This window comes from Carlito syrichta, unplaced genomic scaffold (genome assembly GCF_000164805.1).
Source record: "Carlito syrichta isolate Samal-C Ts95f unplaced genomic scaffold, Tarsius_syrichta-2.0.1 Scaffold315803, whole genome shotgun sequence".
Taxonomy (NCBI): domain Eukaryota; kingdom Metazoa; phylum Chordata; class Mammalia; order Primates; family Tarsiidae; genus Carlito; species Carlito syrichta.
This window is the reverse complement of record NW_007259899.1, coordinates 268,117-294,923: the sequence shown is the minus strand read 5'-3', so window position 1 is coordinate 294,923 and position 26,807 is coordinate 268,117. Positions and strand designations below refer to the sequence as shown.

General features: G+C 51.7%; 1 protein-coding gene across 2 annotated transcripts in view; it reads right to left on the bottom strand.

The window, feature by feature from the left end:
• The window catches only part of MFSD4A (major facilitator superfamily domain containing 4A), a 34,168-nt gene extending 7,367 nt beyond the window's left edge, over nt 1-26,801 (bottom strand). Inside the window, exons 1-6 of one of the 2 annotated variants that reach the window (XM_021706591.1) lie at nt 26,672-26,801; nt 16,445-16,643; nt 12,144-12,312; nt 11,211-11,326; nt 9,621-9,794; nt 2,252-2,399 (exon numbers count right to left, since the gene is read on the bottom strand). In XM_021706591.1, the coding sequence (XP_021562266.1) occupies nt 2,252-2,399; nt 9,621-9,794; nt 11,211-11,326; nt 12,144-12,312; nt 16,445-16,540 (703 nt within the window). In that variant the 5' untranslated portion in view covers nt 16,541-16,643; nt 26,672-26,801. Of the gene's footprint in view, nt 1-2,251; nt 2,400-9,620; nt 9,795-11,210; nt 11,327-12,143; nt 12,313-15,461; nt 15,723-16,444; nt 16,765-26,671 lie in introns of those variants that run through there. The other variant, XM_021706590.1, reaches the window with a different exon arrangement.
• Nucleotides 26,802-26,807: the final 6 nt, after the last annotated feature.

Below are 26,807 nucleotides of genomic sequence, written 5' to 3'. Positions count from 1 at the left end.
TTCGTGTGTTGTGGAAGTGAACACAGCTCACTTTAAAGCACTCCCATGTGAAGGGCAGCTTAGTAAGTGGTCCTCACCGCTGGCTTCATGGTAGGATCACCCAGCAGCCAAAACCATTTGTATTAGACTCAGAGGTGAGGCCCAGCCATTTCAGTATCAGTGTTCCAGGTGGTTTTAACATCGAGCCAGCTGGGTTATGTAGAGCCAAGGCCGAAGGCAAGGAGACAAGCCAAGCACTATCAAGACAGAGATGCAGGTGAGTAGGGATCAGGAAAAACTGTGATATTAAATAACCCAAGCAAGTAAATCAAGATAAAGGCCTGAACTCAAGCAGGAACCCTGAGAAATGAAAAGACAAGGATGGATTTGAGTGATCATTTGCAGGCAGAATTGGTATCACTTGTCATGATTAAACTCTAACATTTGTTGATCACTTAAAACTCTGGGAGAGCCGGGCTCGGTGTCTCAGCCTGTATCCCGCGCCTTTGGGAGGCTGAGGTGAGTGAATTGCCTGAGCCCGCGGGTTCGAGACCCGCCTGGGCAGCGAGACCTCATCTCTACAATAAATCAAAAAATCAGCTGGGCATGGTGGCGCATGCCTGTAATTCCGGCTACTCGGAAGGCTGAGGCGGAAGGATCGCCGGAGCCCAGCAGGCCGAGGCTGCGGTGGCCGGGAGCGGCCACTGCACTCCAGTCTGGGCGACAGAGTGAGACTCCAACTCAAAAAAAAAAAAAAAAAAAAAAAAACTCTGGGAGATACACTGTGTGACATGTGATCGCCACATTCTTTCATTACTTCATTTCCTCCTTTGAGGCTCGGGGAGGCTCAGGGGAATTGACAGACCAGGAAAGAGTCTGTGGCCCCTAGGCCCTCGCCCTGGGGAGCTGGGTGAATGGCTGTGTGTCATCTCCGGATGAGCTGAGGGGACAGGCTGTCTCTCCTTGGGCACATCTAATATGACCTGGCACTGTGTCCTGGGTTAAGATGGGTGAATGATGTGCTGGATGGACAATGAATGGTGGCTGATGTGTCTTCTGCCCTCAATTTCCACCAAGGCAGGTTCTCTTCAGAGTCACAACTCAGTGGAGTTTATACCAGGTACACCTTGATTTGGGAGTGTTCACAGGTCCTGTGTAGTACCCCCACTCAGAGGAGCTGCAGCTGAAGACACCCAAATACATTCGACCCTTTAATTCAGTCTATCGCCGGAATTGTTTTTCTTCTAAGTTACAAACACGAAACAGAGTGACGTATGGTCTCATATGCTCAGAAGGAACCTGGGAGGAAGTAAACCGCTAAGAGGGTTATTTTTGGCTCTTTCACTTACTGCTTTAAAATATGCTTCTATTGTTTGAGGTTTTTGCAATGAGCATATATGGCTTTTATAATTTAAAAAAACTTTCCATTTTGAAAGCAAAACAAAAAATGTACAGTTTTATTGTAGAAAAGATTTTATCTTCATGACAAATGATGATGTTATGTGCTAAAATTACTCGGACTTATCTTTGCCTTCAAGGATGACTGTGGATAAGGGTGCAGCTCTAATTGCTCTGAGGCTCCCAGCATGTCCGTCCCCCCTTCCTCTCTAAAGACATCGCTCATCTTGACGCTGGTTTTCCAGCCTCTAGGTTGTCTCTGGTTACTTCTAAGGGTAGCATTAGATGTTCAAAACATAATTATTTTTAATTAACTCATTTAAAAGAAGATCTTTGCTGTATGCACTTGAGAGGGAGATTAGTCGAGAGAATGAGAGGTTTCTGACATCAAAGAAGCCGTGTCACAACCTCAATCCAGGTGTGGAGTCATGATTCTAATTCTCTGTGCTTTCCACAACATCCACAACAACCACAAAGCCAGGAGGAGGTATTATTACTGATAGCTGACTTATGAAATGCCTTTCCTAGGCCATAACTTTTCCCGTGCAACTCTGCTTTTCTTTGAATTTGGCATTTCCAGCCTGTGCATTTTACACAAAAAATGTCAGCAAGTGGAAAAGAGAAGCTTAACTGTTTCTCTGCGGCCTGCAGCCAGGTGAATACAGGTATAATGTTGGATGGAGGGAGCCCAGTGGGTCAGAACTCCTGCTGTGGACCTGTTCCTGCCAGTTGGGAGGGAGCATTCCTTACTACAGGGGGCAGGGCGTGATCTGGCTGAAGATGGTGCTGGCCTACAGAAGGATGGGGAGTCGTGGGAGGAAGCAGCCCCAGCCAAAGAGAGCAGGCCTCCTAGCTCTCTGCCCAGGACACTCACCTTTGTACTGGAGCGTGTCCTCGGTGTAGGCTAACATGCTGGGGAAGGTGCTACTAAGGAACAGGCCCAGACTCGCAGTCCCCACGAACAGGAAGACGACATTGTAGGAGAAAATAAGCAGCACCAGGAATGTCATCACCACGCCGACCTGTCGCAGCGGAGGTGGAGGCAGTTAGGAACTGGGGAAAGCTGGGCATCCATTGAGAAGGGGAAAACCAGAAGTCTGTCTTCTGCGTTGGAACTTCCCTGCCAATCTCAGGAGCAGTGCTGTGTAACGCGTGCGCCACTCTGTGGACTGTGCGGGAACTGCAGTGTTCCTAGGACTGTTCTGGAATCCACCAAGGAAGCACAGAAAGAAGAGTCCACCTGAACATCTACACAAATAACCACCATACACGCTTAATAAGCCTCTGGTGAGTGAATACTGCTTGTGTCCAAGGTTATATCTGTAAACCCGGGGAACTGCATCCAAGCCAATGTCACCAGCTCTCTCTGCCCTGCTGGCCCAGGGGATAGCACCCTTACTTCTTTGTGAGGAGAGGCTACTTCTCCTTCCCTAAAAGCTGAGTTCATGGGCCAGGCCAAGAGTGCACAGAGAGGAGGCCATCAGATAGCAGGGGACGTGGAGCGATGGCAGACGCAGGGCTCCCACCCTCTGGGAATCCAAGCCAACCTCCCAGGGTTAGGGTCAGTGGCTGTGGCAATCAGCTTGGTGTCCCCCAGATTTGGCTCAGATTCCCATGGGCAGATGCTCACCTGTGCCTGGACACCCCTGAAGATTTCAGGGCTACAGGTCCTGAAATCTTTCTTATTCAGTAAGGTTTCTGTCACATGAGCATGTTTTTGTTACTATAACCCTATCTCTAAATTCTTTAAAAATGTTTTTATGTCAATATTGAGTAATTTTTATGCATTTGGGAAGGAACCCAGGCAGCACACACAAGATCTGGGTTCAGAAGTCCCACGTGGAAGTCCCAACTGTTTTTCACCATCTGTGGAACCTTGAAGTAGTCGATCTTCTGACTCTTAGCTTCCTAATCTGAAAAATGGGACTAGTTATAAAAGCAACCCTACTAGATGACGGTGAAACTATAAATACCAAGACTTCATAAAGTGTGATGCTTCAGACAAATATTCTAGTATTGATGTGTACATTTTTCCTAAATGTCTTTATGCAAGAAATCGAACAAAATCCAACCACTACACCCTCCACTTTTCAATGGAGGATTTATACCTGCAGAAAGGAGACTTTCAGAGTCACAAGTCGCTCCTTGGGGGTCTGCTCCAACTGGAAAAACAAAGCCACTGTCCCAATCCCTGAGTCCCTTTGTTCTCCTCCACCAGCCCCTTGGTTTCTGCCACAATATCTCTGGGGTGGGAGGTGTTCTTGAGACTCAGAGTCCTGACCAAGACACAAAACAGGCTGAAGGGAAGAAGAGCATTGTCTTCCCAATGGAAATGGACACACGAGGACTTCTCTCATGTGGTAAAAACAGGAAAGTAATAGGCATATCTGTGGTTCCACAGATAATGTCTTTCGTGGGCACAGAAAATGGTCCCAAGCTCCATTAGTTCAGTTTCTCCATGTTGGAGTGGCCCTGGGTTCTATTCCAGCCCTTCCTTCCTGCAGTCCCCTTTCATGCAGCGCCATGGTTTCAACTACCCCTATGCCAGGGACCCTTAAGTCGCTCCCTCTAGACAGGACCTGTGTCCAGGGCTCCAGACCTGCCTCTAAACTGCCCTCGGATATAGTCAGTCCCTAGATGACGAACAACGGGCCAAATGGCTTTTCATTTCCTCCACCAATCCTACTCCTCCCCCCTTCAAGTCCATGCACCCCCATCCAAGTAGCTGCTTCAGCCCTGTATCCATGGCTGTCTTTGCCTCCTCCTTCCTTCCCTCCGTCACCTGGGTCAGTGGCAAATCCTGTCAACAGGACCTCAGAGACCACTTGGTTTATTTTTGGAGTCAGGGTCTCACTCTGTCACCCAGGATGGGGTGCAGTGGCATCATCACAGCTCACCACAGCCTCTGTCTCCTGGGTCTAGGCAATCCTCCCACCTCCGCCGCCTGAGTAGCTGGGACCACAGGCACGGACCATGAGTTACCATGCCCGGATACTTTTTGACTTTTTTGTAGATACAAGTTCTCACTATGTTGTGTAGGCTGGTCGAGAACACATCAGAATCTTTGAATCTCTCCAGATCATCCCAACTACCCCCATCCAAGCCACCTTCCTCTCGCACTTGGATTATAATAGCAGATAGCCCAGAAGCCTCCTGCTTGACTCTGTTCCACACTAGAGTGCACTTTTATTTTATTTTTAAATTTATTGTTATTACTTTTAGAGACACGGTCTTGCTCTGTCACCCAGGTTGGAGTGCAGTGGTACAATCAGACCTGCAGCCTCCAACTCTGGCCTCAAGCAATCCTCCTGTCTTGGCCTTCCAAAGTGCTGGGATTACAGGTGTGAGCCACTGCACCTAGCCTAGAGAGCATTTTTTTTTTTTGAGTTGGAGTCTCACTCTGTCGCCCAGACTGGAGTGCGGTAGCTGCTCCCAGCCACCGCAGCCTCAACCTGCTGGGCTCCGGCGATCCTTCTGCCTCAGCCTTCCAAGTAGCTGGAATTACAGGCATGTGCTACCACGCCCAGCTGATTTTTTAAAATTTATTGTAGAGATGAGGTCTCCCTGCCCAGGCGGGTCTCAAACCTGTGGGCTCAGGCAGTCCACTCACCTCAGCCTCCCAAAGGCGCGGGATTACAGGCTGAACCACCGAGCCTGGCTAGAGAGCATTTTAAAAAATTTGTTTTATTTTATTTTTGGGGTCAGGGTCTCACTGAGATTGTGCAGCAGAACAATCACAGCTCACCCCAGCCTTAAACTCCTGGGCTCAAGCGATCCTTCCACCTCAACCTCCTAAGTAGCTGGGACTATAGGCACATGCCACAATACCCCACTAATTTTTTTTTCCAGTTGGGGTCTCATCTCACTTTGTTGCCCAGGCTGGAGTGCAATGGCATGATCACAGTTCACCACAGCCTCAACTTCCTGGACTAAGGCAATCCTTCCTCCTCAGCCTCCTGAGTAGCTAGGACTACAGGTGCACCCCACCATGCCTGGCTAAACTTTTTTTATTATTTGTAGAGAAGAGGTCTTGCTTTGCTGCCCAGGCTGGTCTTGAACTCCTGGGCTCAAGCGATTCTCCCACCCCAGCCTCCCAAAGTGCTGGGATTACAGGTATGAGCCACTGCACACAGCCTACAGTGTATTTTTTTTTTTTTTGAGTTGGAGTCTCACTCTGTCGCCCAGACTGGAGTGCAGTGGCCGCTCCCGGCCACCACAGCCTTGACCTGCTGGGCTCCGGCGATCCTTCCACCTCAGCCTTCCAAGTAGCCGGAATTACAGGCATGCGCTACCATGCCCGGCCGATTTTTTTATTTATTGTAGAAATGAGGTCTCGCTGCCCAGGCGGGTCTCGAATCCGCGGGCTCAGGCAATCCACTCACCTCAGCCTCCCAAAGGCGCAGGATTACAGGCTGAGCCACTGAGCCCGGCTAGAGTGTATTTTTAAAATGCAATGCAGACTGGATGCTGTGGCTCACGCCTGTAATCTCAGCACTTTAGGAGGCCAAGGTGAGAAGATCGCTTGAGCCCAGGGATTAAGATCAGCCTAGGCAACATAGTAAAACCTCATCTCTACAAAAACATCAAAAAATTTAGCCACATGGTGTAGCATGTGCCTGCAGTCCCAGCTACTTGGGAGGCGGAGGCAGAAGAATTGCCTGAGTCCAGGAGGCCGAGATTGCAGTGATCTGTGATCGTGCCACTGCACTCCAGCCTGAGCGACAGAGTGAGACTTTGAATCAAAAAAGATAAATAAAAAATAAAATAAAATGCATTCTGTCCAGCCAGATGGGCAAAAAAAAAAATCAAATAAAATGCAATCCATGTTAGATGAGAATGTGAAACATTACTAGACACTTGTTTGAGTACCATTCACATCTGGCATGTATAAATATATTTGAAAAAAAATTTTTTTTAAACGCAATGCAGGCTGGGCTCGGTGGCTCAACCTGTAATCCTGCGCTTTGGGAGGCTGAGGTGAGTAGGTTGCCTGAGCCCGCGGGTTCGAGACCCGCCTGGGCAACTTGGCAAGCCCTCATCTCTACAATAAATCAAAAATTAGCCGGGCGTGATAGCGCGCGCCTGTAGCTCCAGCTACTTGAAAGGCTGAAGCGGAAGGATCGCCGGAGCCCAGCAGGTCAAGGTTGCGGTGGCCGGGAGCGGCCACTGCACTCCAGTCTGCGCGACAGAGTGAGACTCCAACTCCAAAAATAAAAATGCAATGCAGACCAAGTCCATTCCCTGCTTAAAACCTTCTTTCGGCTTCCTGCTCACTTAGAATAAAATTCCAAACCTGGTTTACAAAAATCCCTGTAGGATGTAGCCCTCATCTGCTCCCCCTCCTAGCCAGTGCTCCATCCGCACCCCCCACCCCCTTACTCCCCTACCCCTGGGTTTTTCAAACAGCAGCACCCTCGCCAGGCCCTCTCACCCTCAACATCCCCAGACTTGGCGCCTTCCTGGCCTTCCTGTATTCAGCACTCAGCATACAAGCCGGAGCAGACACTGGAGCTTGGAGGTTGTGGCTCCCACTCCTTTCCCACCCTCTGGCGACCCCACGTTCAAGGCACACGCATTTCCAGGCCAGCCTCGAAGACCCTCACCCTAAAAATCTCTAGATCTAGGGAAGTTTGAAAGACACGCAAGTCTCTTATTTTAGCCTAGATGACAGAGGACTGAACACGCCCAGGGCCAACTGTCAGCTCTGCCAACCAACTCTCCTCCCACACTGCATGGTCCCTGCCTTAGCCGGTGACTCAGTCTGGCTCTGAGCCTGCGTTCCCGCTGCCTACCACCCCCTCACTCTCTGTGCCAGGGCGTACCCCAACCCCGCTGAGACCATAAGCTCCCTGAAGGCAGGAACCTAGTCTTATCTTGGCCACTTACCTTGCCTGGCGGCCTGCACTTCCCAGCAGGGCCCTGCGCAAACACAGGCAGGAAGTGACTGCTGAGCCCAGGAGAATGCGTGACAGTTAACTTAACCTTGAGGGGAACACTCGGAAATGAATTTGACTTCCAGGGAATATGACACAGTTACTCCGCAGGTACATGTGGGGGAGCGTGCTCAGGACCGTCCAGCGGCAGTTCCCAAGCAGGAGCCCAGCAAAAGTATGATGGAGAGGCCCAGTCTCCTCTAATCACCCCCTGACTCAGAATCTCTGGGGAGAAGGCCCAGGAATCTCTTCTAAAAGCACCTCCAGTGAGTCGGAGGTAATTGGGAGTCACTTGCTCTAGGACAGTGTTTCCCTAAACTAGCTTGATGATATGAATTCCTGGCAGGGAGGCGGAGGTTGGGGGGGGTTGGGTGTTACATATACAGATGGCTAGGCCTCCTCCATACATTCTCATCCACTCATGCTGGGTTGGGCCCTGGAGTCTGATTTTCATTTTAAAAAACCAGGACTCCAGGTCGAGGCTGCGGTGGCCAGGAGCAGCCACTGCACTCCAGTCTGGGCGACAGAGTGAGACTCCAACTCAAAAAAAAAAACAAAACAAAAAAACCCAGGACTCCTCAGGAGGCCGAGGCGGAAGGATTGCTTGGGGTTAAGAGATAGAGACCAGCCTGGGCAACATAGCAAGATCCTGGCTCTAAAAAATTTTTAAAAAAAGAATTAGCCAGGCGTGGTGGTGCACACCTGTAGTCCTAGCTACTTGGGAGACTGAGGCAAAAGGATTGTTTTGAGCCCAGAAGTTCGAGGCTGCAGTGAGCTATATTCATGACATTGTACTCCAGCCTGGGCTACAGAGTAAGACTGTCTCAAAAAATAAAATAATAAAAAATAAAAACCAGGTCTCCAGGTGAGTGCTTATGAGCAGTACCTAACATACACAGACACTTCATTCCCCAAACCCAGACACCCACCCACTCTCCTCTGTCTAAGCAACGTGTCCTACCTGGAGCAGGAAGACAGGGCTGGCCTCCAACCTGTGCCCTCCCTCTTCTCCAGCTCACAGGCTTCTGAGACCTCCTCCCTTGCCTGCATCACTCCACACCAGCTCCACGGATGGGGCCTTCCTCCCTGCTGAGCTCAGCACCTCCTTCACCCTCCACTGTCCATCACATCTCCCCTCGACCAGGGCCTTCCCCACTCAGCTCCTCTCCCAGGGTATTTTCACAGCCTCCTCCTCCCTGCAGGCTTCCTCCCTTCATTCTCTGCCTGGCAACAGGCTTGGCCCACCTGAGTCCATCAAACACAGCTCCCTCCCACTCAGAAATATTTGCAAATAGAAATCCACACTCACCCTCCCTGTCCCATCTCCCTCCCACCCTCAAACTCTTGAGTTTGCCCTACACACCTACCTCCTATCTATATGGAACTAGAATTTCTTTCTTGAAGGTCTTCAACCGGCACAAGGTCAAGACCAAGGGCCCTTCTCGGGGTTCATGATCTTCGTCTCTGTAGCCCCAACATTATGTTCAAACCTCCTCTCTGCTAGAAACTCAACCACGGGAGTACTTTCTTACTTGGGCATATTACCCTCGTGGGGCTACCTGGAGAGGCAGTGAGTCCCAGTCACTGCAGGTGTCTAAGCAGAGACTGTGGACCCCTTGGGAGGAATGTCATAGAGGTAGTTCAAGCCTGGTGGAAGACTGGACTATAGGACCCTACAGGAATCTGTAAGCTGGACTCCACTATCACGGATTAGTGACGTGAAGGCATACCAGGGCAAGAGTCTTAACCCATTGCTCAGGCTCAGACCTTCTGCCTTCCTGGCAGACCAGTTCCTTCAGTTCCTAGAAGGTCACCCTACATGTCAGTGTGGCTACTTGAGAATCAATCACCTAGGAGAACTACAAAGTGCAGATTCCCAGGCCCCCACCCAGAGGTGGTGATTCTGAAGGCTGGGAGATCCCTGGCCTCCACAGCCTCACAGCCTCCACTGGCTGGAGGGCTCTGACCAGCTGGGCACCAAGGCAAACACGCGAGGACCAAGGCCAGCCCACTCCTGCTTCCCTCATGCTCTTAGCAGGCAGTCATCACCTCCTACAGCTTTTAGGCTTTTCAAGCCAGCGAGGGGAGACCCAGCGAGGGGAAGGGACTTTTCCAAGGTCACACAGGTAGGCTCTGCCTCCCAGGTGTCCATCCCTTCCTGATCACATCTCTCTCCTCCTCTCCTCCCTCTTCCTCTGCATTCCCACCCTGATGGCAGAGTCCAATTCTGGACAAATGTCCTGGGGCAGTGGTGGGGCCAGGAACAGATGGGTTTTCTGGGTCTCTAAGAAGTGACAGGAGACCACTTACCACATTGATGGACACCATAGTGGCTGGCTTCACTCTTGAGGAGATAGGAATGGAGATGAGCCGGCCCAGGGTGATGAAGCCCCAGAAGAGGCTAGGGAGGTACCCGGCCACCTTGTGTCCGACAGACAGAGGTTTCTCCACTGCATAGCTGTACACAAAGGCAGAATATGCCCCCTGTGGAGAGACCAGGCACCACCGATCATGCTGCAGCCCAGGTAGCCGATGACCCTCCACAGGAAGCCCCGGTTGGGGTGGGTGTGGTGAGGCTGAGGGAGGACTGACTGTTTCCAGAGCCTCAGCCAGGGGTGGGCTTGGAGCCAAGACCATACAGCATGCTCAGGCCTGAGCTGAGGACAGACCTGGGGTGCCACAGCTTATGGATTGCACCTGTAGCCTAGGGGTTCCAGAGAGGTGTCTCTGGATCTCCATGGGGAGTCCCTGCAGGGCCTGAGCTGACAGGCACTGATCCCTCCTTCAGCCAGAGTAGCCACTTTTTTAAAAAGTGTACATGAGCATCTCATTTTACAGATTAGAGAGCAGGGAGAAGTGACTTGCTCAAGGTTACACTGAGAGCTGGAAGTCAACCAATGCTGTCACAAGTACTTTCCACCAGGTCATCTAAGTTTGTGAGGCCTTCTCTCTGGAGACTCCCTCATACAGGACTCAGTCAGTCAGTCATTCAAGACTGCCGTAGTCTAATCCTAAGTGATGTCTGGAAAAAGGCATTAAATAGTGTAACAGAGGTCACTAGCAGAATGAACAGCTGGGCCTAAATTCTGCCTGAAGCTTGTTTAGGACATTGGCTTGAGAAGCCCAGGTTTGTAATGTATTCCAGGAAGCAAAGTGTCCTAGAGTTTATAAGACATGACCTCTAACTGGGGAATACAGCACAGCCTCTTTAAAGAGGTGGGTATTCTGCACTTGGCAACAAACCAGACAGGCCCTATCTATAGCAACAACAAAAGTAAAATAAAAATTAAAACAATTGGCAGGAAAAGAAGCCCATAGTACCAATGGGCTGTGAATGATTCTCGAAACAGTCTCCTCTAGGATTTTAAATTAAATGATCTTTGTAGCCCCGGCAGTATGTCCGAACCTCCTCTCTGCTAGAAACTCAACCAAGGAAGTCCTTTCTTATGTGGGTGTAGTACCCTTATTGGGTTATCTGGAGAGGCAGTGAGTTTGTCTTTTAGAGACATCACCCAGGCTGGAGAACAGTTGGCATGATCATAGCTCACTGCAGCCTCGAACTCCTGGGCTCAAGCACCTCCCGCTTTAGTCTCCCAAGTAGTGGAACCACAGGCATGCACCACCACACCTGGCTAATTAAAAAAAAAAATTTTTTTTTTAGAAACACAGTCTTGCTATATTGCCCAGGCTGATCTCGAGCTCCTGGCCTCAAATGATTTTCCACCTCAGGGATTAGAGGCATGAGCCATGGCACCCAGCCATAGATTAAATATTTGAATCAACTGTACTCCAGGTGAGGTCTCTAGGAAACTTGGACACTCCTCTTTCCCTTGCCTTCCCCAGACTGGAGTCTCAAGGTGGAGGTCCCCCAATAAGGGGCACCCTCTGAGGCAGGCTCACCGTCAACCCATCCGTCATGAACAGGACCAGGGCGGCTGTGATGTGGATGGCGAAGAAGGAATAAGGGGCTCCTTTGCAATTCCTCCTTTGACAGCAGCTAAACAGGTCCTCATGCCCTGGAGGAGGCACAGGAAGAGCAGGGGTGAGTCTCAGCGTCTGTGTCCCCTTCTGCATACCCTGGGACATGACTGGCAGTCAGAAGAGCCCTGAAGGGTGAGGCCACTTACTGCCTCCACCACCTTCTCTAGCTTTCTGTTAGGAACAGCCCTTGTCCAACTCCCAGTCTTGGTAGAACCAAGGCTAAGAGAAGTTAAATGACTCACTCAAGGTAACACGGGCAGGATTGGGCAGAATGGAGGTTGGAGCCAGAGGTGACCTTCTTCATTTTCTTTTTTTTTTTTTTTTTTTTTGAGTGGGAGTCTCACTCCTTCACCCAGGCTGGAGTGCAGTGGCATGCACGCTCACAGCCACTCTAGCATCAACCCTCTGGGCTCCAGCAATCCTTCTGGCTCAGCCTTCCGAGTAGCTGGAACTACAGACGCAGGCTACCATGCCTGGCTATTTTTTATTTTATTGTAGAAACGTCTTGCCAGGTTGCCCGGTCTGGTCTTGAACCTGTGGGCTCAGGCAATCCACTCGCCTTGGTCTCCCAAAGTGCTGGGATTACAGGCTGAGCCACTGAGCCCGGCCCAGCCTTCCTCATTTTCTTGGCCAGGTCATGCCATGTCCTGCCTCATGAGACCATTAGAGCCGAGGTTATTTTCTAACCATTATCACCTGTGATCTAGGTTTCCTCTCTCTCTTTATTTTCAGACACAAACCAATGGAAAATGCCCAGAAATCTTGCAGCAAACAAAGTGCCTCCAGTCTGCCCAACATGAAGGGAAACCTCAACATGAAGCTATGAGCATGGACATTCATCAGAACTCCTACCTGGGTGTGGCTGAAACTTTGGGGGCAGTGAGGAGGCATCTTCCTTCTCGGGAGGCTGTGTCTCCAGAGCAAGCTCATCTGCAGACAAGAGCAGGGGCGTCCTCTGGGGGCAGCAGGTTAGCAGTCGCTCCTTGGACAGCAGAAACAGCACAGCCATGGGCACTGGAAGCTGGGGAGCAGGCAGAGTGTCAGGAGAGCCCTGCCCTGTCAGGCACCCCCTTCCCACACCTGGCCTATACCTCCACTTGGTGGTCAGCACTCACTTCGCCTACACCATCCTGGGAGAAGACTGGTCTTATCCAAGGATGCCCAGCCAACAACCGTCCCCATCCAATATGCGAGGTGCCTTTGGGGGGAGGCTTATGTAATTGCCCACCAGTAACCACACCCATTTCCCTGAAAAGACAGATATTTGCCACATGCAAAGCTTGGAATCACACCGGGTCTCGGCTGGAGCAGGGCACCTCACACTCCTGTAGCTGGTAGATCACATGATGTTTTGTATCACAGTTCTGCTTTTGTCCATCACAGCCCTATAAAATGTGCTGGGGAATTATTTTATTTTTAAAACCAGAATTTATTGAGAGGACAGAAAAGCTCTCACAGTGGGAGGGGACCCTAAAGGGGAATTATTATCCCCATTTTCCAGATGGGGCCACTGAAGCTCAATGCTATCATTTAGTTATAACCTGTTAGAACAGGAAGAGACCTGAGAGGTGGAGAAATGCCCAGGTCCCACAGCAGGCTGGAACCCAGCATCTTGGTTCTTCCAGCATGGTCTCCACCTCAGGGGCTATCTGAGTGATGCGATATCCTAGCAGAGTCAGAGGCTCTCCTCAGGGGCTTGCAAACAGACATGGACTCCTTTTGATGGCAAAGTACATGTTTGACCGGGCCCAGAGGCTCATGCCTCTAATCCCAGCACTTTAGGAGGCTGAGCCCAAGAGTTTAAGACAGGCCTGGGCAACATAGGGAAACCTCATCTCTATTTTAAAAATAAAAATTTAAGAAATAAAATATGTTTATGAGCACCTACCCCGGAGCCCAATGATCAGTTCACTGCTATTTACATTAAACCTGAACTCCCCGGAGCAACGGGAAAGGTCTCCCATCTCTGAGGTTGCCTAGTGTGGCCTCCACCACCGCCCTCAGGTGCCTCTGCCCATGTCTAACGACCCTTGCTGCCAGGAAGTGCCTCATCAGGTCTAACCACTGCTTTTCTGCTGTGACTTCGGCCCAGTTCCTTTAGCCCAGGAAAGAGAGGAAGCCTAGGGAGCTGAAGAAGTCTCCCAGGGGCTGGTGAGAGCACTCGGCTAATGGGCTCCTCTGGGCTCACAGGAGAAGCTGGCGGGGTAGGGATGGAAGCCAAGCAGACTGCCAGCCCCTGGCTGGGACTGCTCTGGGGGAGGTCTTCTCCCTCCCATGCAGGCAGGCTGGTTCTCACCAGCATTTCCCCAAATCACCCGACAGAAAACACAAAAGCCACTCCTTGTTAACACCTCCCTATGGTGACCTTGGGAACCTTTCTCACACAAAAAATAAGTCAAGGTCAGACATAGCCCCTGGCAGCAGTAAACCCACAAATTGGGCCTGAGTGGAAAGAGACACAGTCTCTGCCCTCATGGAGCCCCAATCCTGATGGGGGAGACACAGCCCTCTCTCCAGTCCAAGGGGGGATACAGGAAGCCCACACACAGAGGCTTGCCGTGGCAGAATGCCTGGGTGAAGGCCAAGGGGAAACAGCTGCAAAAGAGGCCTGATCTCTCAGGTAGAGCTTTCCAGGGAAGTGGGTGGTGGGAAGGACTTCACAGAGGATTGGCTGGCACTGACAGCAGAAACACACCCGATTTTTGTAAGACTCTCATTCAGGGTGGGCAGCCCTACCTTAAAAGTCAGACAAGGGCACTCGTGTGTGCGTGCGTGTGTGTCCACATGCATGCACAGCCTCAGTCTCCTCTGTGGTACACTGTTTATTTTCAGACACAAACCAATGGAAAAAGCCCGGAAATCCTGCAGCAAACAAAGTCCCTCCAGTCTGTGCCTTGTGGGGTGAGAGAGAACAAACTTGGGCTTAAGCTGGACCTTCCTGCTTCCTGGTCCAGGAGTCCCAGCCTAGTGGTTACAGTGACCAGGCTCCTTCCCTCATAGGTCCCCCCTTGGAAGGCACAGGCCAAAAACCGCATTGTTTCCAGAACAATGGATGGGCATGAGCAGAACAGGGAAGGAGAGGAGGTAGAGGGGTGCGTTTATGAGCACCCCTAGTGAAGATTCCAGAAAAGAAAGAAAGTCACAAGAGAAAGAAAAGGAAAAATGAGCAGTGAGGGTAGGGCAGCAGGTAGACAGTCTGTGCTGGGAGTCAGGGCTTTCAGTTGGGCTCAGCCTCTTATCAGGGGCTTGAGCTGGTGATGGCATGACACTCCCACTTGGTCCCAAAGCTTCCTTTCAGTGCTATCTGTGCAGCATTACTCTGAGGCTCAGCTGCAGCTGGGTAGCTGCTCAAGTGCCTGAGTCCAGCCTGCCTGTCCCTGGAGGGCCAACAAGCGCACCCTTCCCCTCTGCAAAAAGGGCCTCTAAGCCACCATGACAAGGAACGTGGCAGCTCCATTCCACAGCCAGGCCAATGGCCACCTTAAAGACTCCCCACCCCCCAGCTCATGCTGGGTTCAAGCTAGGAGGCCAGGGCTGCCAGGCGGGGTACCCGGCCCTCTTGCTCCAGCCTGAGCTACTGTGTGGGAGCCCATCTTCAGTTGCAGAGCACCAGAGGAACTTTCCAACTGGAGATGAGTAGTTAGCACTGATTTGTCAGGGGAACCCAAGAGGGATCTCAGTGTCTGACCCAGTCAGGGAGTGAGGAGGTTATCTCTGCCCTGTTTCCACCACAGGCCGCCTTGGTAGGCAGGGCCCCTTGGAGGTCATCTTGTGTGCTCCCCAGCCTCCACAGGAGCCCCCGATGACAGGGCACAGAGAATCCCACTAGCCATGAAGGACCCCAGAGAGGAACCAGACATTTCCTGCCATGGTCTTTTCCAGGAAAAGGGCTGGTTTTCCACAGGGCCACAGATGACTCGAAAGTTGACCCTGATTTTCACTGTGCTCAACCTGCTCATTGCTTTACCTTCCTTGAGAGCAGGTTGACCACAGGCCATCAAAGAACCTCAGAGGTGATAACCATAAAGGTCAGTTCTCCCATCCTCTTGCCTCCAGGACGGCACACCTCAACCCCAGCATGTTTCTCAGAATCTGACCGGGTGCTGGATGGACGGGGATATGTGTACACTGTACACTGGTTCCCCCCAGGTCTGCTTCGGTGACACTCACATTGATGAGGGCCATGATCCAGAAGGCATAGGATACTCGCGTCCCCGCCCCATCCTTCGGAGGCATCCCAGAAAGCGTCTGGTTGGACCAAAGCTTGGACTCAGTGTGGTGCGGGCCCAGCACCCTGGAGGCATGGAACAGGTGGCTTCGGGAAGTGCCGTTGGCTGTGCTGTTGGCAGGCCAGCAGTTGGCCTCAGACAGGAAGGGATCGGCGATGAGGGGGCTCAGCAGAGCTCCAAAGCCCACAAAGAAATGGAGCACCTGGAGACGGAGAAGAAGCGGGGTGGGGTGGGGTAGGGATGTGGCTCCCTTTGCAGCCCGAGGAAGCTGTGGCCTGGTCCTCCGCACACAGTGCCTGGTGAGCCCTCTACCCCGGGAGCCTCTACCTGGCCCCAGAGCGTGCAGCAGTAAGGGTAGGAAGCAGAAGAGTAGGGAACCTCTCTCAACCTCCTTCCTGGCCAGAATAACCTGGATGGCAGTAGCCAGTTCCCTCCCTCCCTCTCTTCTTTCCCCAATTTTACCACCCCACTGGGGCTGTTCCCCATGTCAGCATCCACTAGTGAACACCCCAAAAGGAAGGAGGCACAACAAAATAAGGACTGGGCAGGAATCCTGGATGACTGGAAGGAGAAGAAAAGAGATGAGGAGAGAGGGAAAGAGGAGAAGGATCCAGCAAGCCCTACGTCACACCACCTTTCCAGTTTACAAAGACCTTTTCCTTATGAGCACTTAGGCTCCTGTGACACCCTGCAATGAAGCCGAGGATAATTACCCCGCTTTAGAGATGAGGAAACCCAAGTCCAGAGTACTGAGTCAGCTGGTCAGTGGTCACACTGGGCTGACACACTGGTGCTCCTTGTGAGTCACCACCCTGGCCTGGGGGAAAATGTACCTGGGGGAGGAGGCTGGGAGAGACTGGTGGGACCCGGGGGTCTCCCATGCCCTCCCCACCACCCCGCCCCATGCCTGCTGGCTGAGCTCACCTGGAGGAAGACGGCCGAGTCCTTCTGGTACATCCTCACCAGCTGCATGTTGGCCACGGTGTCGATGCAGCCCATGGCCAGGCCTGCCAGCGCCATGACCAAAGCCAGCACTTTCACGTCGCGGCAGAAGGGGATGACGGTAAACACCAGGGAGATGGCCAAGGTGGAGGTGAAGAGGGCCCATAACGACTGGGCCAGGCTGAAGCAGGGGAGGTGGGAGTCAGGGAGGAGGCGGAGCCCTTCAAATGGAGCATCCCCTCTCTGCCCTCCATTCACTGGGTGGCCTTGGGAAGCTACGAGTTTCCACCCTCCGGTAGAAAGGGAAGGGAGCTGAAGAACAAGCACCATACCTTATTAGCTATGGGCTGTAAGCAAGCTGTCAAAGATGTTTCCTCAGATATCATCTACCTCACAGGGTGGCAATGAGAACTCAAGAGATTATGCTTTCTGTGTTGTTGTTTTCTTGTTTTTGCCAGGCACGGTGGTTCACGCCTGTAATCTTAGCACTTTGGGGGGCTGAGGCGAGAGGATTGCCTGGGCCCAGGGGTTGAGACCAGTCTGGGCAACTTGGCAAGACCTCGTCTCTACATTAAATTTAAAAAAAAACTAGCCAGGCATGGTGGTGCATACCTATAGTTCCAGCTACTTGGAAGGCTGAGGCAGGAGGATCACCTGAGCCCAGGAGGTCGAGGCTGTGGTGGCCATGAGTGTGCTACTGCACTCCAGCCTGGGCAACAGTGAGAATCTGACTCAAAAAAAAAAGAGAGAGAGAGAGAGAGAGAGACAGAGACTACTACAGAATGCTGCACACACTCAGTACTTCCCAAAGCCTAACCACTGTTATTTTACTTATACGCAGTTAAACCATACATTGTTTCCTTCTAAGCAATTAAATACAAAAAATATTTACCATCCCTCTCAGGGAAACGTCTTTGAGCAACTCAAGAGAACTGTGCTCAGTATGCAACCAGACGGAACCTGAACCTGGAAATCCCCAAGCTGAGCATCTCCTCTTGCCCTGGGAGAGGTGCTGACGGCCATGAGCCCTCCCTACACAGGAATGGTGAGGCAATCATTTCTTCACAGACGCCAGGCCTGAGCTGCCCGCACCAAGGCCCACAGCCCAGGTGTCTGGGTGACTTGGTGACCTCTCTTGCAGGCAGAGGTTGCAGGCTCTGTGCCCCAGAAGGGAGGCCCTGGGGGCGTCTTTACCAAAAGGTGTCTGAGTGGTGACTCAGTTTATCTTCCCCTTCTTCAGACAATAGAAAAGCTTACAGCAGGCAGTCTGAGGGTCTGTTCCCCCAGGAGTGAATAAATAAATGAGCAAATGAGTGAACAGAGCATCTAAGACTCTCTCAAGGCCTATTTTGGGACACTGCCCAATAACCAGACTCTCAGAGTAAGGACCTATATTTATTTCCTGGGACCAATCTGAAAGGCTAACATCAGAAAGAGAATGGATGGCAAGAAGGTTCTAGAAGGCTGTGGCAATTGTGGAAGAATTTTCTCATATTATAAAAAGTTGGAGAGCCTGCAGTCAGCCTCCAGTCCGGCTGCTGGACCTGGAGAGGTGGGAGGTGAGGGAGTGGAGGGCAAGAAGACCGCTCTGAGTTTCCAGCACACTGAAGAAAAGAGGGAGGCCACCAAGGACCCCTCAGGTTGTGTCTTTTCCCAGAGCTTCTCCCCTGTGATTCCCATGGCTCTCAGCCTTGGCTCTCAGCCATCTTGTCTTGCCCCATCTTTGATGAAATCCTTTATCAAAACGGCTCTGCTGATAGCAGCAGTTCGTTATTTTCTCTTTTCTTGTTTCCAGGCTGATCTGTTGGGGAGATTACTGATCATGACCCCTGCCTGTTCCCAGCTCAGTGTGTAAAGGGGGAGGGGAGACCCACCTCCAGACCAGCTGTGAGGAGGAAACCAAGGGAGGGAGGAAAGGGCCGTGGGGAGGCCTGTTTGCTGCTCCCCTGGCTCTCCTGGGGGTCCCTACCCTGGAACCCAGGCCACGCTGCACCCACTCTGTGCCGCTCTCCGTGCTCCTGCGTGCATCTGCTCCCTGCAGTGCGGCCGCCACATCTCATTTGCCTCCTCTCTGGTACCAGGCACAGAGGTGATATCAACACACACTACAGGCTGACCTCTCATAATAGTCTCGTAACAGCAGAACTCTCATAATAGTCCTCTCTCCTTTTCCCTGGCAAGACAGACTAGGCAGCTTCCTGGGTGGCCCGACTTCAGAGATGAAAGAGGGTTCCCTATCTGTGTGCTCAAATATCCCCCATTGACTGTACCAGGACATGACATTTCCACCACTTCACTCACCACTTTGCATAAGCCAAGTGCAAATACTCTCTTGAAGAATTAACTCTTTATCATCATTGCTTTTAAAAAAAACCTGCATGGGTCAGGCAGGGTGGCTCATGCCTATAATCCCAGCACTTTGGAAGGCAGAGGTGAGAGGAGTGCCTGAGCCCAGGGGTTCGAGACCAGCCCAGGCAACTTGGCAAAACCTTGTCTCTACCATAAATCAAAAAATTAGCCGGGCGTGGTACCTGGCGTGAGGTTGTAGTTCCAGCTACTTGGAAGGCTGAGGTGGAAGGATCACCAGAACCCTGCAGGCTGAGGCTGCAGTGGTCGTGATTGTGACACTGAACTTCAGCCTGGATGAGAGTGAGATTCGGACTCAAAAACAAAACAACAAAACAACACCTGGGTGAAAGTGGTGAAGTAATCAGTCCTCTGGCAAAGTCCTGAGGGAATAGGACCTGGGATCAGCAGAGACAGGAAGGGGTTTCGGGAGGTGTGGAGAAGGAAATGAGGATAATATGAGGATAACAAAGAGCACTACCATTTACATGATAAACACTCACATTTCTTGACAGTGTCCTGGAGACCTGGCGCATGAGACACGACTGTGAGGCAGGCTGTGTCACGGCACCCATTTGACCCATGAGTAAACCCAGACTGAGAAAGGCTAAGATAGCAGTGGACGGAGCCTGGACTCCAAACCAGGTCTTTTGGTTTTCTATTCCCTTTGCCATGCTGCTTTTCCATGGAGGAGTGTGTGTGTGCATGTGTAAGCGCACATGTATATGCATATGTGACCAAGTTATTTATTAATGGCTCCACAGAGAAAATGCAAATGAGGGAGGGAAGAGGCAGGAGCCAAGAACCCAGCCAGGCTGGAGCGGTGAGCAACAGCTGAGAACATGAGGCCAGATTCTGTAGAACCTTGAATGGCAGGGCTAGAAAGCAATGGAGAGCAGCTGCAGTCTTCAGAACATGCACCCCCAATGTCCCTCTGCGGGTGTTACCAGAGATCCACATGCTTGCTATCATAAAACTGCTGGCTCCATCGCCAGCCTCCCAAGGCATCTGCTGCAGTCAGTTCTTTGTGGAGCCCATGCCTGGTCCCACGCTTGGCCCAAGAAGGCACTCAATTCAGGTTCCTGGACGCGGCCAGTGACAAGAGGTAGGGCTCGAGGAAGGCGCCTGTCCTCCTACCCACATGAGGTGGGGTGGAGAAAGGTGGGATTATCTGATGGTGGTGGCAGAGCAGAGGTAAAGAGATAAAACATAATGGAGGGATAGGTTTCTAGGAAGGTTCTGCGTGGACAGCAGGGGGCTCAGAAGGACAGGGGCTGGCAGCCACAGAGGGCTGCCCTGCCCAGGCCTCATGCTATCCCATTTGTCGCTCTGTCCCCTCTCACCTTGTCATTCTTGAGAAGGACACTGGATGCCCACAGGGAGCATGTTTTGTCCAGGCCCAGGGACAGGCAGGAGGGAGGGAACAGATGGAAAAGGGAGGGAAACAGGCCTGGGGAATCCCCTCCCTGCATCTCCCGCCACCCCTAGGCTGCCATTTGAATTTGATGCCTCCCAGATGGGGCTGAGAGGGCTGAGCCCACAAAGGGCCTGAGGCCTGGGGGGGATGGAGACCTGTTCCTGGTAAATGGGGACATTCATACCGCAGGAAATTTCAGTTCTAGATCCCAGGCTGTCCACCCTCCCCAGCTGCTTCAGCAGGGCTGTCTGGGCATTCCAAACATCAGCCTGAACAAATTCTCTAAAATGGTATGCTGTTGCCAAGGAGAAAGAAGTCCCAGATACATCCCAGAGCCAGACGGAAATGCATTTATTGCCTGTTTTAAATGGCTTGGTCAACAGCCCTTCCAGGAATATGGGTAATTGAAAATTATGAAATAACCATGTCAAAACAGTTTGGGCACTGAGGACATGGTAGAACTTGTCATCAGACGACTGGCTTCTGGGCCCACTCCCCAGCAGTATGGCTTGGGGCAAGCCACTCACACTTAGCCCCTCTGAACCTCAGTTTCCTCCACTATAAAATGGGAACAGCCAACTCTGCATGAGGCTGAGGCTGCCGTGAGGAGTCACTGTGGTATGACATGGATCCTCCCTTTGCTCACTCACTGGGAATTTCCCTGGGCCACCTGCAGCCCCCTCCCAGGTGTTCTTTGCCTCCCGGCTGGCCCTGGCTTCCCCAAAGAGCAACACTACACCCAGAGAACCACACTCAGCAGAAAGAGTGCAGAGACCAGTGCCAATTCTGGGATCGTACCCCCCACCCTCAGGCCTGCCTCTATTCCTGCTGCAGTGCCCTTTGGGGTAACCCTGGGAGGCTGGTCCGGAAACTGTTTGAGGATGGCACCACGGTCCATCATTCTCAGCACTCCCCTCCAACAGCATCCCAGCTAAGGTGGCAACAAGAACATGAGTCCTATCCCTCATTTTACAAATCAGGAAACTGAGGCTCAGGCAGGCAAAGAGAGTGGAGTAGATCTGAGCCAGAATTCAGTGTCTTGACTCCCAATCCAGGCAGAGACCACAGAGTATCACTAATTTTCCCTCTGCTGCTCCTGGGCTGAGGTTAATTCAGGTCAGTTAGAGGAAGAGCCTCACTTTCCCCAAGGCCTAGGAAACAGCCCAGATGGTCTAGGAAACCTACTTCAGGGAGTCTGCGAAAAGACCAAGTTACTTATTAATGGCTACTCACAGAAGGTGCAAATGGGGCAGAGAAGAGGAGAGAGCCAGGCTTCTCCCTCCCCCAGCCTTGCTGTGGCTCTGCTGGAGTTGCCCGCCCAGTCTGCTTTGCTGGGTGACCTCGAGCACGCGGCTGACCCCTCTTATCCCCACGTTCTGCCCTACCCCAAGGAGGCACGTCATCACCTTGACCTAACCCTGTCTTGGGCACCTGCTCTTGCCCTCCTGGCTCTGTGAAAAAGAAAGAGCCTTCACGACTCCAAAACAGGACAAGGGCCTGAGCCGTAAGGTGCCAGTCAGCCCGTTCCTGCCCTCCACCCCAGGAATGGGGAAGAATGTTGCTGAGGCCCAGGCTCGTGCCACTGCTCCAGAGTGACCCCAGGGTCTGGCAACACTGGCATTCTTTTCTGCCCAGCAGGGATGCTCGGGACATCTTTCTCCCTCCTCCCCTACCCAGACTGGATGATCTCATTCCTTGAAGGACCAGGGGAGAGGGGCAGAGAACAGAACTGTGGAGGTGCTGACAAGCAAGGAGTGTTCCTCAGACATTGGTTGAACTTGAACTTTCAGTCTGTCCACCTGGAACACCTCTCCCCCAATTCTTTGCATGCCTGGCCCTCTCATCCTATTCAAGCATCTACTCTAATGTCACAACTCAAAAGAGGCCTTCCCTGAGCACCTAGCTAAAGTAACCCCAAAACTCTGCCCCTCTCCATCACCCTGCTTTTATTTCACTTCACTATGCAAACTTCTCCAGGGCCCTTACCTTGTCTGTCATATTCACCCCTGAAACAGGGTCTGGCTCAAGAGATATTTGTTGAATGAGTGAAATAATGGGTGAGGTGAGTTTCGAGATTTTTTTTTAACTTAAAAAAATAGATATATAATTCATATATTTAAGTGTACAATTCAATAGTTTTTAGCATATTAGGAAGCCATCACCAGTCTACGTCTAGAGCATTTCTTTCACCCCAAAAAGAAATTCCATATCTATTAGTCTCACCCCTTCCTCTCCATACCTCACTCTCAGCCCTAACAATTACTAATCTACTTTCTATATCTACAGACTTCCCTATTCTGGACTTTGACATAAATAAAATCATATAATATGTGATCTCTTGTGTCTGGCTTCCTTCACTTAGTATGATGTTTTCAAGGTTCATCCATGCTGTAGCAAGTCAGTATCTCATTCTTTTTTATGGTTGAGTGATATTCCAAAAATGAATACACCACATTTTCGTTGGTTTTGTTTTGAGACAGAGTTTCACTATGTTGCCCAGCCTGGTCTCAAACTTCTGGATTCAAGCAATTCTCCCACCTCAACCTCCAGAGTAGCTGGGACCACAGGTTCCTACGATCATACCTGGTTGGATATACCACATTTTGTTTTTCCATCATTTGTTTATGGACAGTTGTTGCTGCTTTTTGTTTTTTCATTTTTGACTACTGTAAAAATGCTGCTATGAACATTCATGTATAAGTTTTTGTGTGGATATATGTTTTCAGTTCTTTGGGGTATACACCTAGAGGTTGAGTGCATATGGCAGCCCTGTGTTGAGAGGTTTTTAAAACAGGAACCACGTCTGGTGCTGGGCACTCTGTAGGCTTCTGGCAGAGGTTTGTTGCATGCTGCTAAGTGGATAAGGTGCTAGAGAGAGAAGCAGAGGCTTTCTGGAAGGGAGACCAGAGTCCATCTCAGAGGGAAATGGCTTGTGTTGTGTTCCAGGGACCATAGAATGGCCAGCAGATCTGAGAGTGGCCCGGGGAACCGCTGTATGCAATGAACAGGAGGGAGTTATGGCTGGGCCTTGAGCATGGCAGGACTTGAAGACTAGAAGGGATTTGAGGAGGGGAAAAGGGAGAAAAGGAAAGCATGGGTAGGACAAAGAGAGGAAGAAGTCAACAAGCTTTCTGTGAAGAGGGCTCAGGCAAGGGAGAGGTCAAAGTGAGGCTGGGAAAAGGCTGGGGAAGTTCTGAAAGTGGTTTACCTACCTTGATATCCCCAAGATAAAAGGGTCTCCCAACACCTTGGGGTGGTTAGACAGGTCCTCAAAATGCCAGAAAAAAAATACCTACCCTTTAACCTAAATACCCTTTCTCCTTTCCTGTCTGACAAAGCACATACCTACATACCCTGCCAACCAGGTGGCTCTTTTTTGGTTTGTTTTTCTCTTCTTTGAAAGATGTCCTTCTTGTGATAAGCAAGATTTTTCTAAGGAAGGTCTAGCCTAGATTCTTCTGGCCATAACTGTACCCCTCTTTCTCCCTTTTGCCTGCATGTGTTGGCTTCCTTCAAGATCTCTATGCCACAGGCCGCAGAGGCAGAGAGAAGGAGAGAGGAAGAAAGGGAGAGAAGGAGAGTGGGGAGTGGGAGCGAGAGAGTGAGAGAGAGATACAGTGAGAAAGAGATACAGTGTGAGCCCAGGCTGGTGTTGCCCTGAACAGAGGGCTCCTCCTTTACACCCACTCCAATATCCAAGTCTCTTCACTCTCCACACAGTCCTTCTGATTCATGTCCCTTTGGAAGCGTCCAGAAGTCCTGTTCGGCCTGGGCCCTCAGTCTGGACCCGGCAGTAGGCAGGACCTGGGTAGGAACCCTAGAGAGAGGCGCTGTCCCTCTCTCTTCTCCCTGTGTCATCCACCCTCTCCCCCTCACTCCCCCGCAACAGCTGGCTCTTGCAGATTTGTTAAAGCAGTCCCCCACTCACAAGTACCCAGCCTGGCAGGCGCACTAGCTGGTAATCACTTAAACTGAAAAGCATTTACTTGCAAGGGTATTAGTATTTTAGCTGAGACCTGGCGAAGCCCTGGAATCAAGCTTTCAGCGTTGACTTCAGGACTGGTGGAGGCTCTGCTTTTTGGGAGGGGTGGAGGACTGTGATGAGAGCTGTCCAAAGTTAGCCAGGAGGTGGGAGACTCTCAGGGTCACCCCTGGGACATCCCGACTTTTTCACTGGAAGTCTGCTTTGCTCTTAACCAAAGGAAAGGGCTCTTTATGACATTTTGTTTTGGAGGTGGAAGGTCTGAGGTTCAGACTTTCCATCTGAACCACTGAAAGGACCTCCCCTCGTCCGAAGATCCTAGCAGGAAGCCCCAAAGGCCCAACATGGCCTTCCCAGGAACTGTCAGAGCTCAGTAATACACAACCCACAAGCATCTACAGAGATACTCATCCCACACCTGGGCCTCATCTGCAAAGTTGAAGCTGACTACTTCAAGAAAGGCACTGCCAAAGTATCTGGTTCTAGAGACAAATGTCTGGGTCCAAATCCTGGCTAAAGCATCTTCTTCACAACTGTATGATGTGATCCTAGTTTCTTAGCCTCTCTGTGCTTCCGTTTCCTTATTATAAAATGATGATAACAGTACTACTTCCGCAGAGTTGTGTAGATTAAATGGGCTGATGGATGTAAAGTACCAAAGTGCCGGGTGCAGAGTAACTGCAGGATGAAGTTAGTTACTACTGTTACCATTATCATTTTTCTTTTCTGAGAGCCAGTTTCCTGCTGCAGGGCTCTCTGTGGCCTGTCTAGACCCCCCTGTAGTAAGGAGCCCTGAGGGAGGCGCAAAGCTATCCAGGAAGAGATGACCAGTTGGGTGTGTGTCTCTGCCGGCTCCACAAAACCTGGCCTGCTAACCTATCACTTAGAATTATCCTCATTCCCCGTCCTGTTCTTTGCACTACACATGTTCTTTAAAAGTTCCAGGTTAAAGAAGTTTCTGTAAGTCAGAATGCTTAAAAAAAAACAAAACAAAAAAACCTCTGATATTTAAAGATCCTACTTTATCTTCATTTCTTGAGCTTTCTCTTAAGATTTTCTGATCTCCTGCACGGCCAACCCTGTACCAAGCCCACAGAAACACCAGTGTGTACACAGAGACTTGCTTCCTAAGAGGAGAATTCTTTAGTTCACAAAAGAGCATTTAGGGAAAACAGGAGTAATCCCTGCCTAAACTGATAATGTTTTGTAAGTCTAGGTGACTTAGAGTTGGGGGGGAGGGTCCACCTCTACTGACACCTGTGCCTCTCCATCAGTTCTGGAAACGAGGTGGATAGGAACACCCACTCTCATAAATGCCTCTAGGAGTGAGCCAAAGAGCATAAGCCCTTGGCCCAGAATGGCCCCTCTAGAGGTTTCTCTGGGATAGCCCATCTGTGGTTTTGTGCCCAGGAGAGCTGCCTGCTTGAGTCCATGCAATCCAGGAAACCACTCAGCCAGGAGCTGGGACGGGGAAATCACGCAGCAGCCTTGGGTTTGCAAATCATTTATTCCCTATGCTATTCAGGAAAAATGTTCCCCCTGAATACTTTTGATTCTGAGTCTCTGTTTTCCCAGTCGTTCTCTTCCACAAGGGCCCCCCGGAGGTGGCCCTGTCCAATTTGAGCCAGGAGACTGAGACTCTGCAATAGTATCCAAAGCAGCATCTCTGGGGCCACGCCAAGGAAAGTCCAGAGCCCTGTCCTGGGCAGAAGCCAGGCAGCAGAGAGGAACCCTGGCACCTGGGATGGCGTGTCACTTGACCAAGCTATAGGTGAGGTGCTCTGCACCTGCCTACCGGGCCCAGCAGTGAGGTCCTGTGTGTCTTAGAGGTGGCATGGCTCTACTTCCAGAGGCCAGTACAGAAACTGTCCTGGCTCCCTCGGGAGCAGGACCACAAGGACCCACCAGCCCCGTGGCCACCCAGGGGAGGGGAAAGCTTGTGGTGGAGCTGTGGTGGAGCTGATTATGAGTGGCGGCCTGGGTGCTCCGCACGCCGCAGGCCAGCTCTGGCATCCAGCACTGCCACCGAGCTGGCCCTCCCACGGTCCTTCCATCTCACTTTCAATTCCGCCCCCAACAGCTGAGGCCACCGACAAACCTCAGAGGCGCTGTGCAAGAGGGGACCACCTCTGCAGCCTCCACCACTGCCCTCCCACGGGGCGGTGGGTGGGGAAGCGGGTGGGAACTGGTTGTGCCCTCTCACAGGGGTGAGTGAAGACAAATAAATAATCCAGAAGTCACCTTCAGTCTCTGGAGAGTTTTCCGGGCAGAACTGGGGTGGGGGAGGAGGCGGCCCTGGGGCCAAGGCGGGCGCGGCCGCAGAGCTGGGGCGGGGGTCGCCGCCGGCCAGGCGGGGGCGACGCGCAGCCGGGCAAGGCCGGCGGGGCAGAGACCGGGTGAGGGGCGCGGGGGGGTCGGCTCGGCGGGGTGGGGGCCGGGGCCCGCCGGGCGGGGCGGCACTCACGTCCTCTTGAAGACGCCCCCGAGGGCGCTGCCCAGCAGGAGGCAGAACTGCTGCGAGAAGAAGACCCAGGAGATCTGGGGCAGCGAGCTGTGCGTCTGGCAGCGCAGGTCCAGCAGCGTGGGCCCCAGGAAGGCGA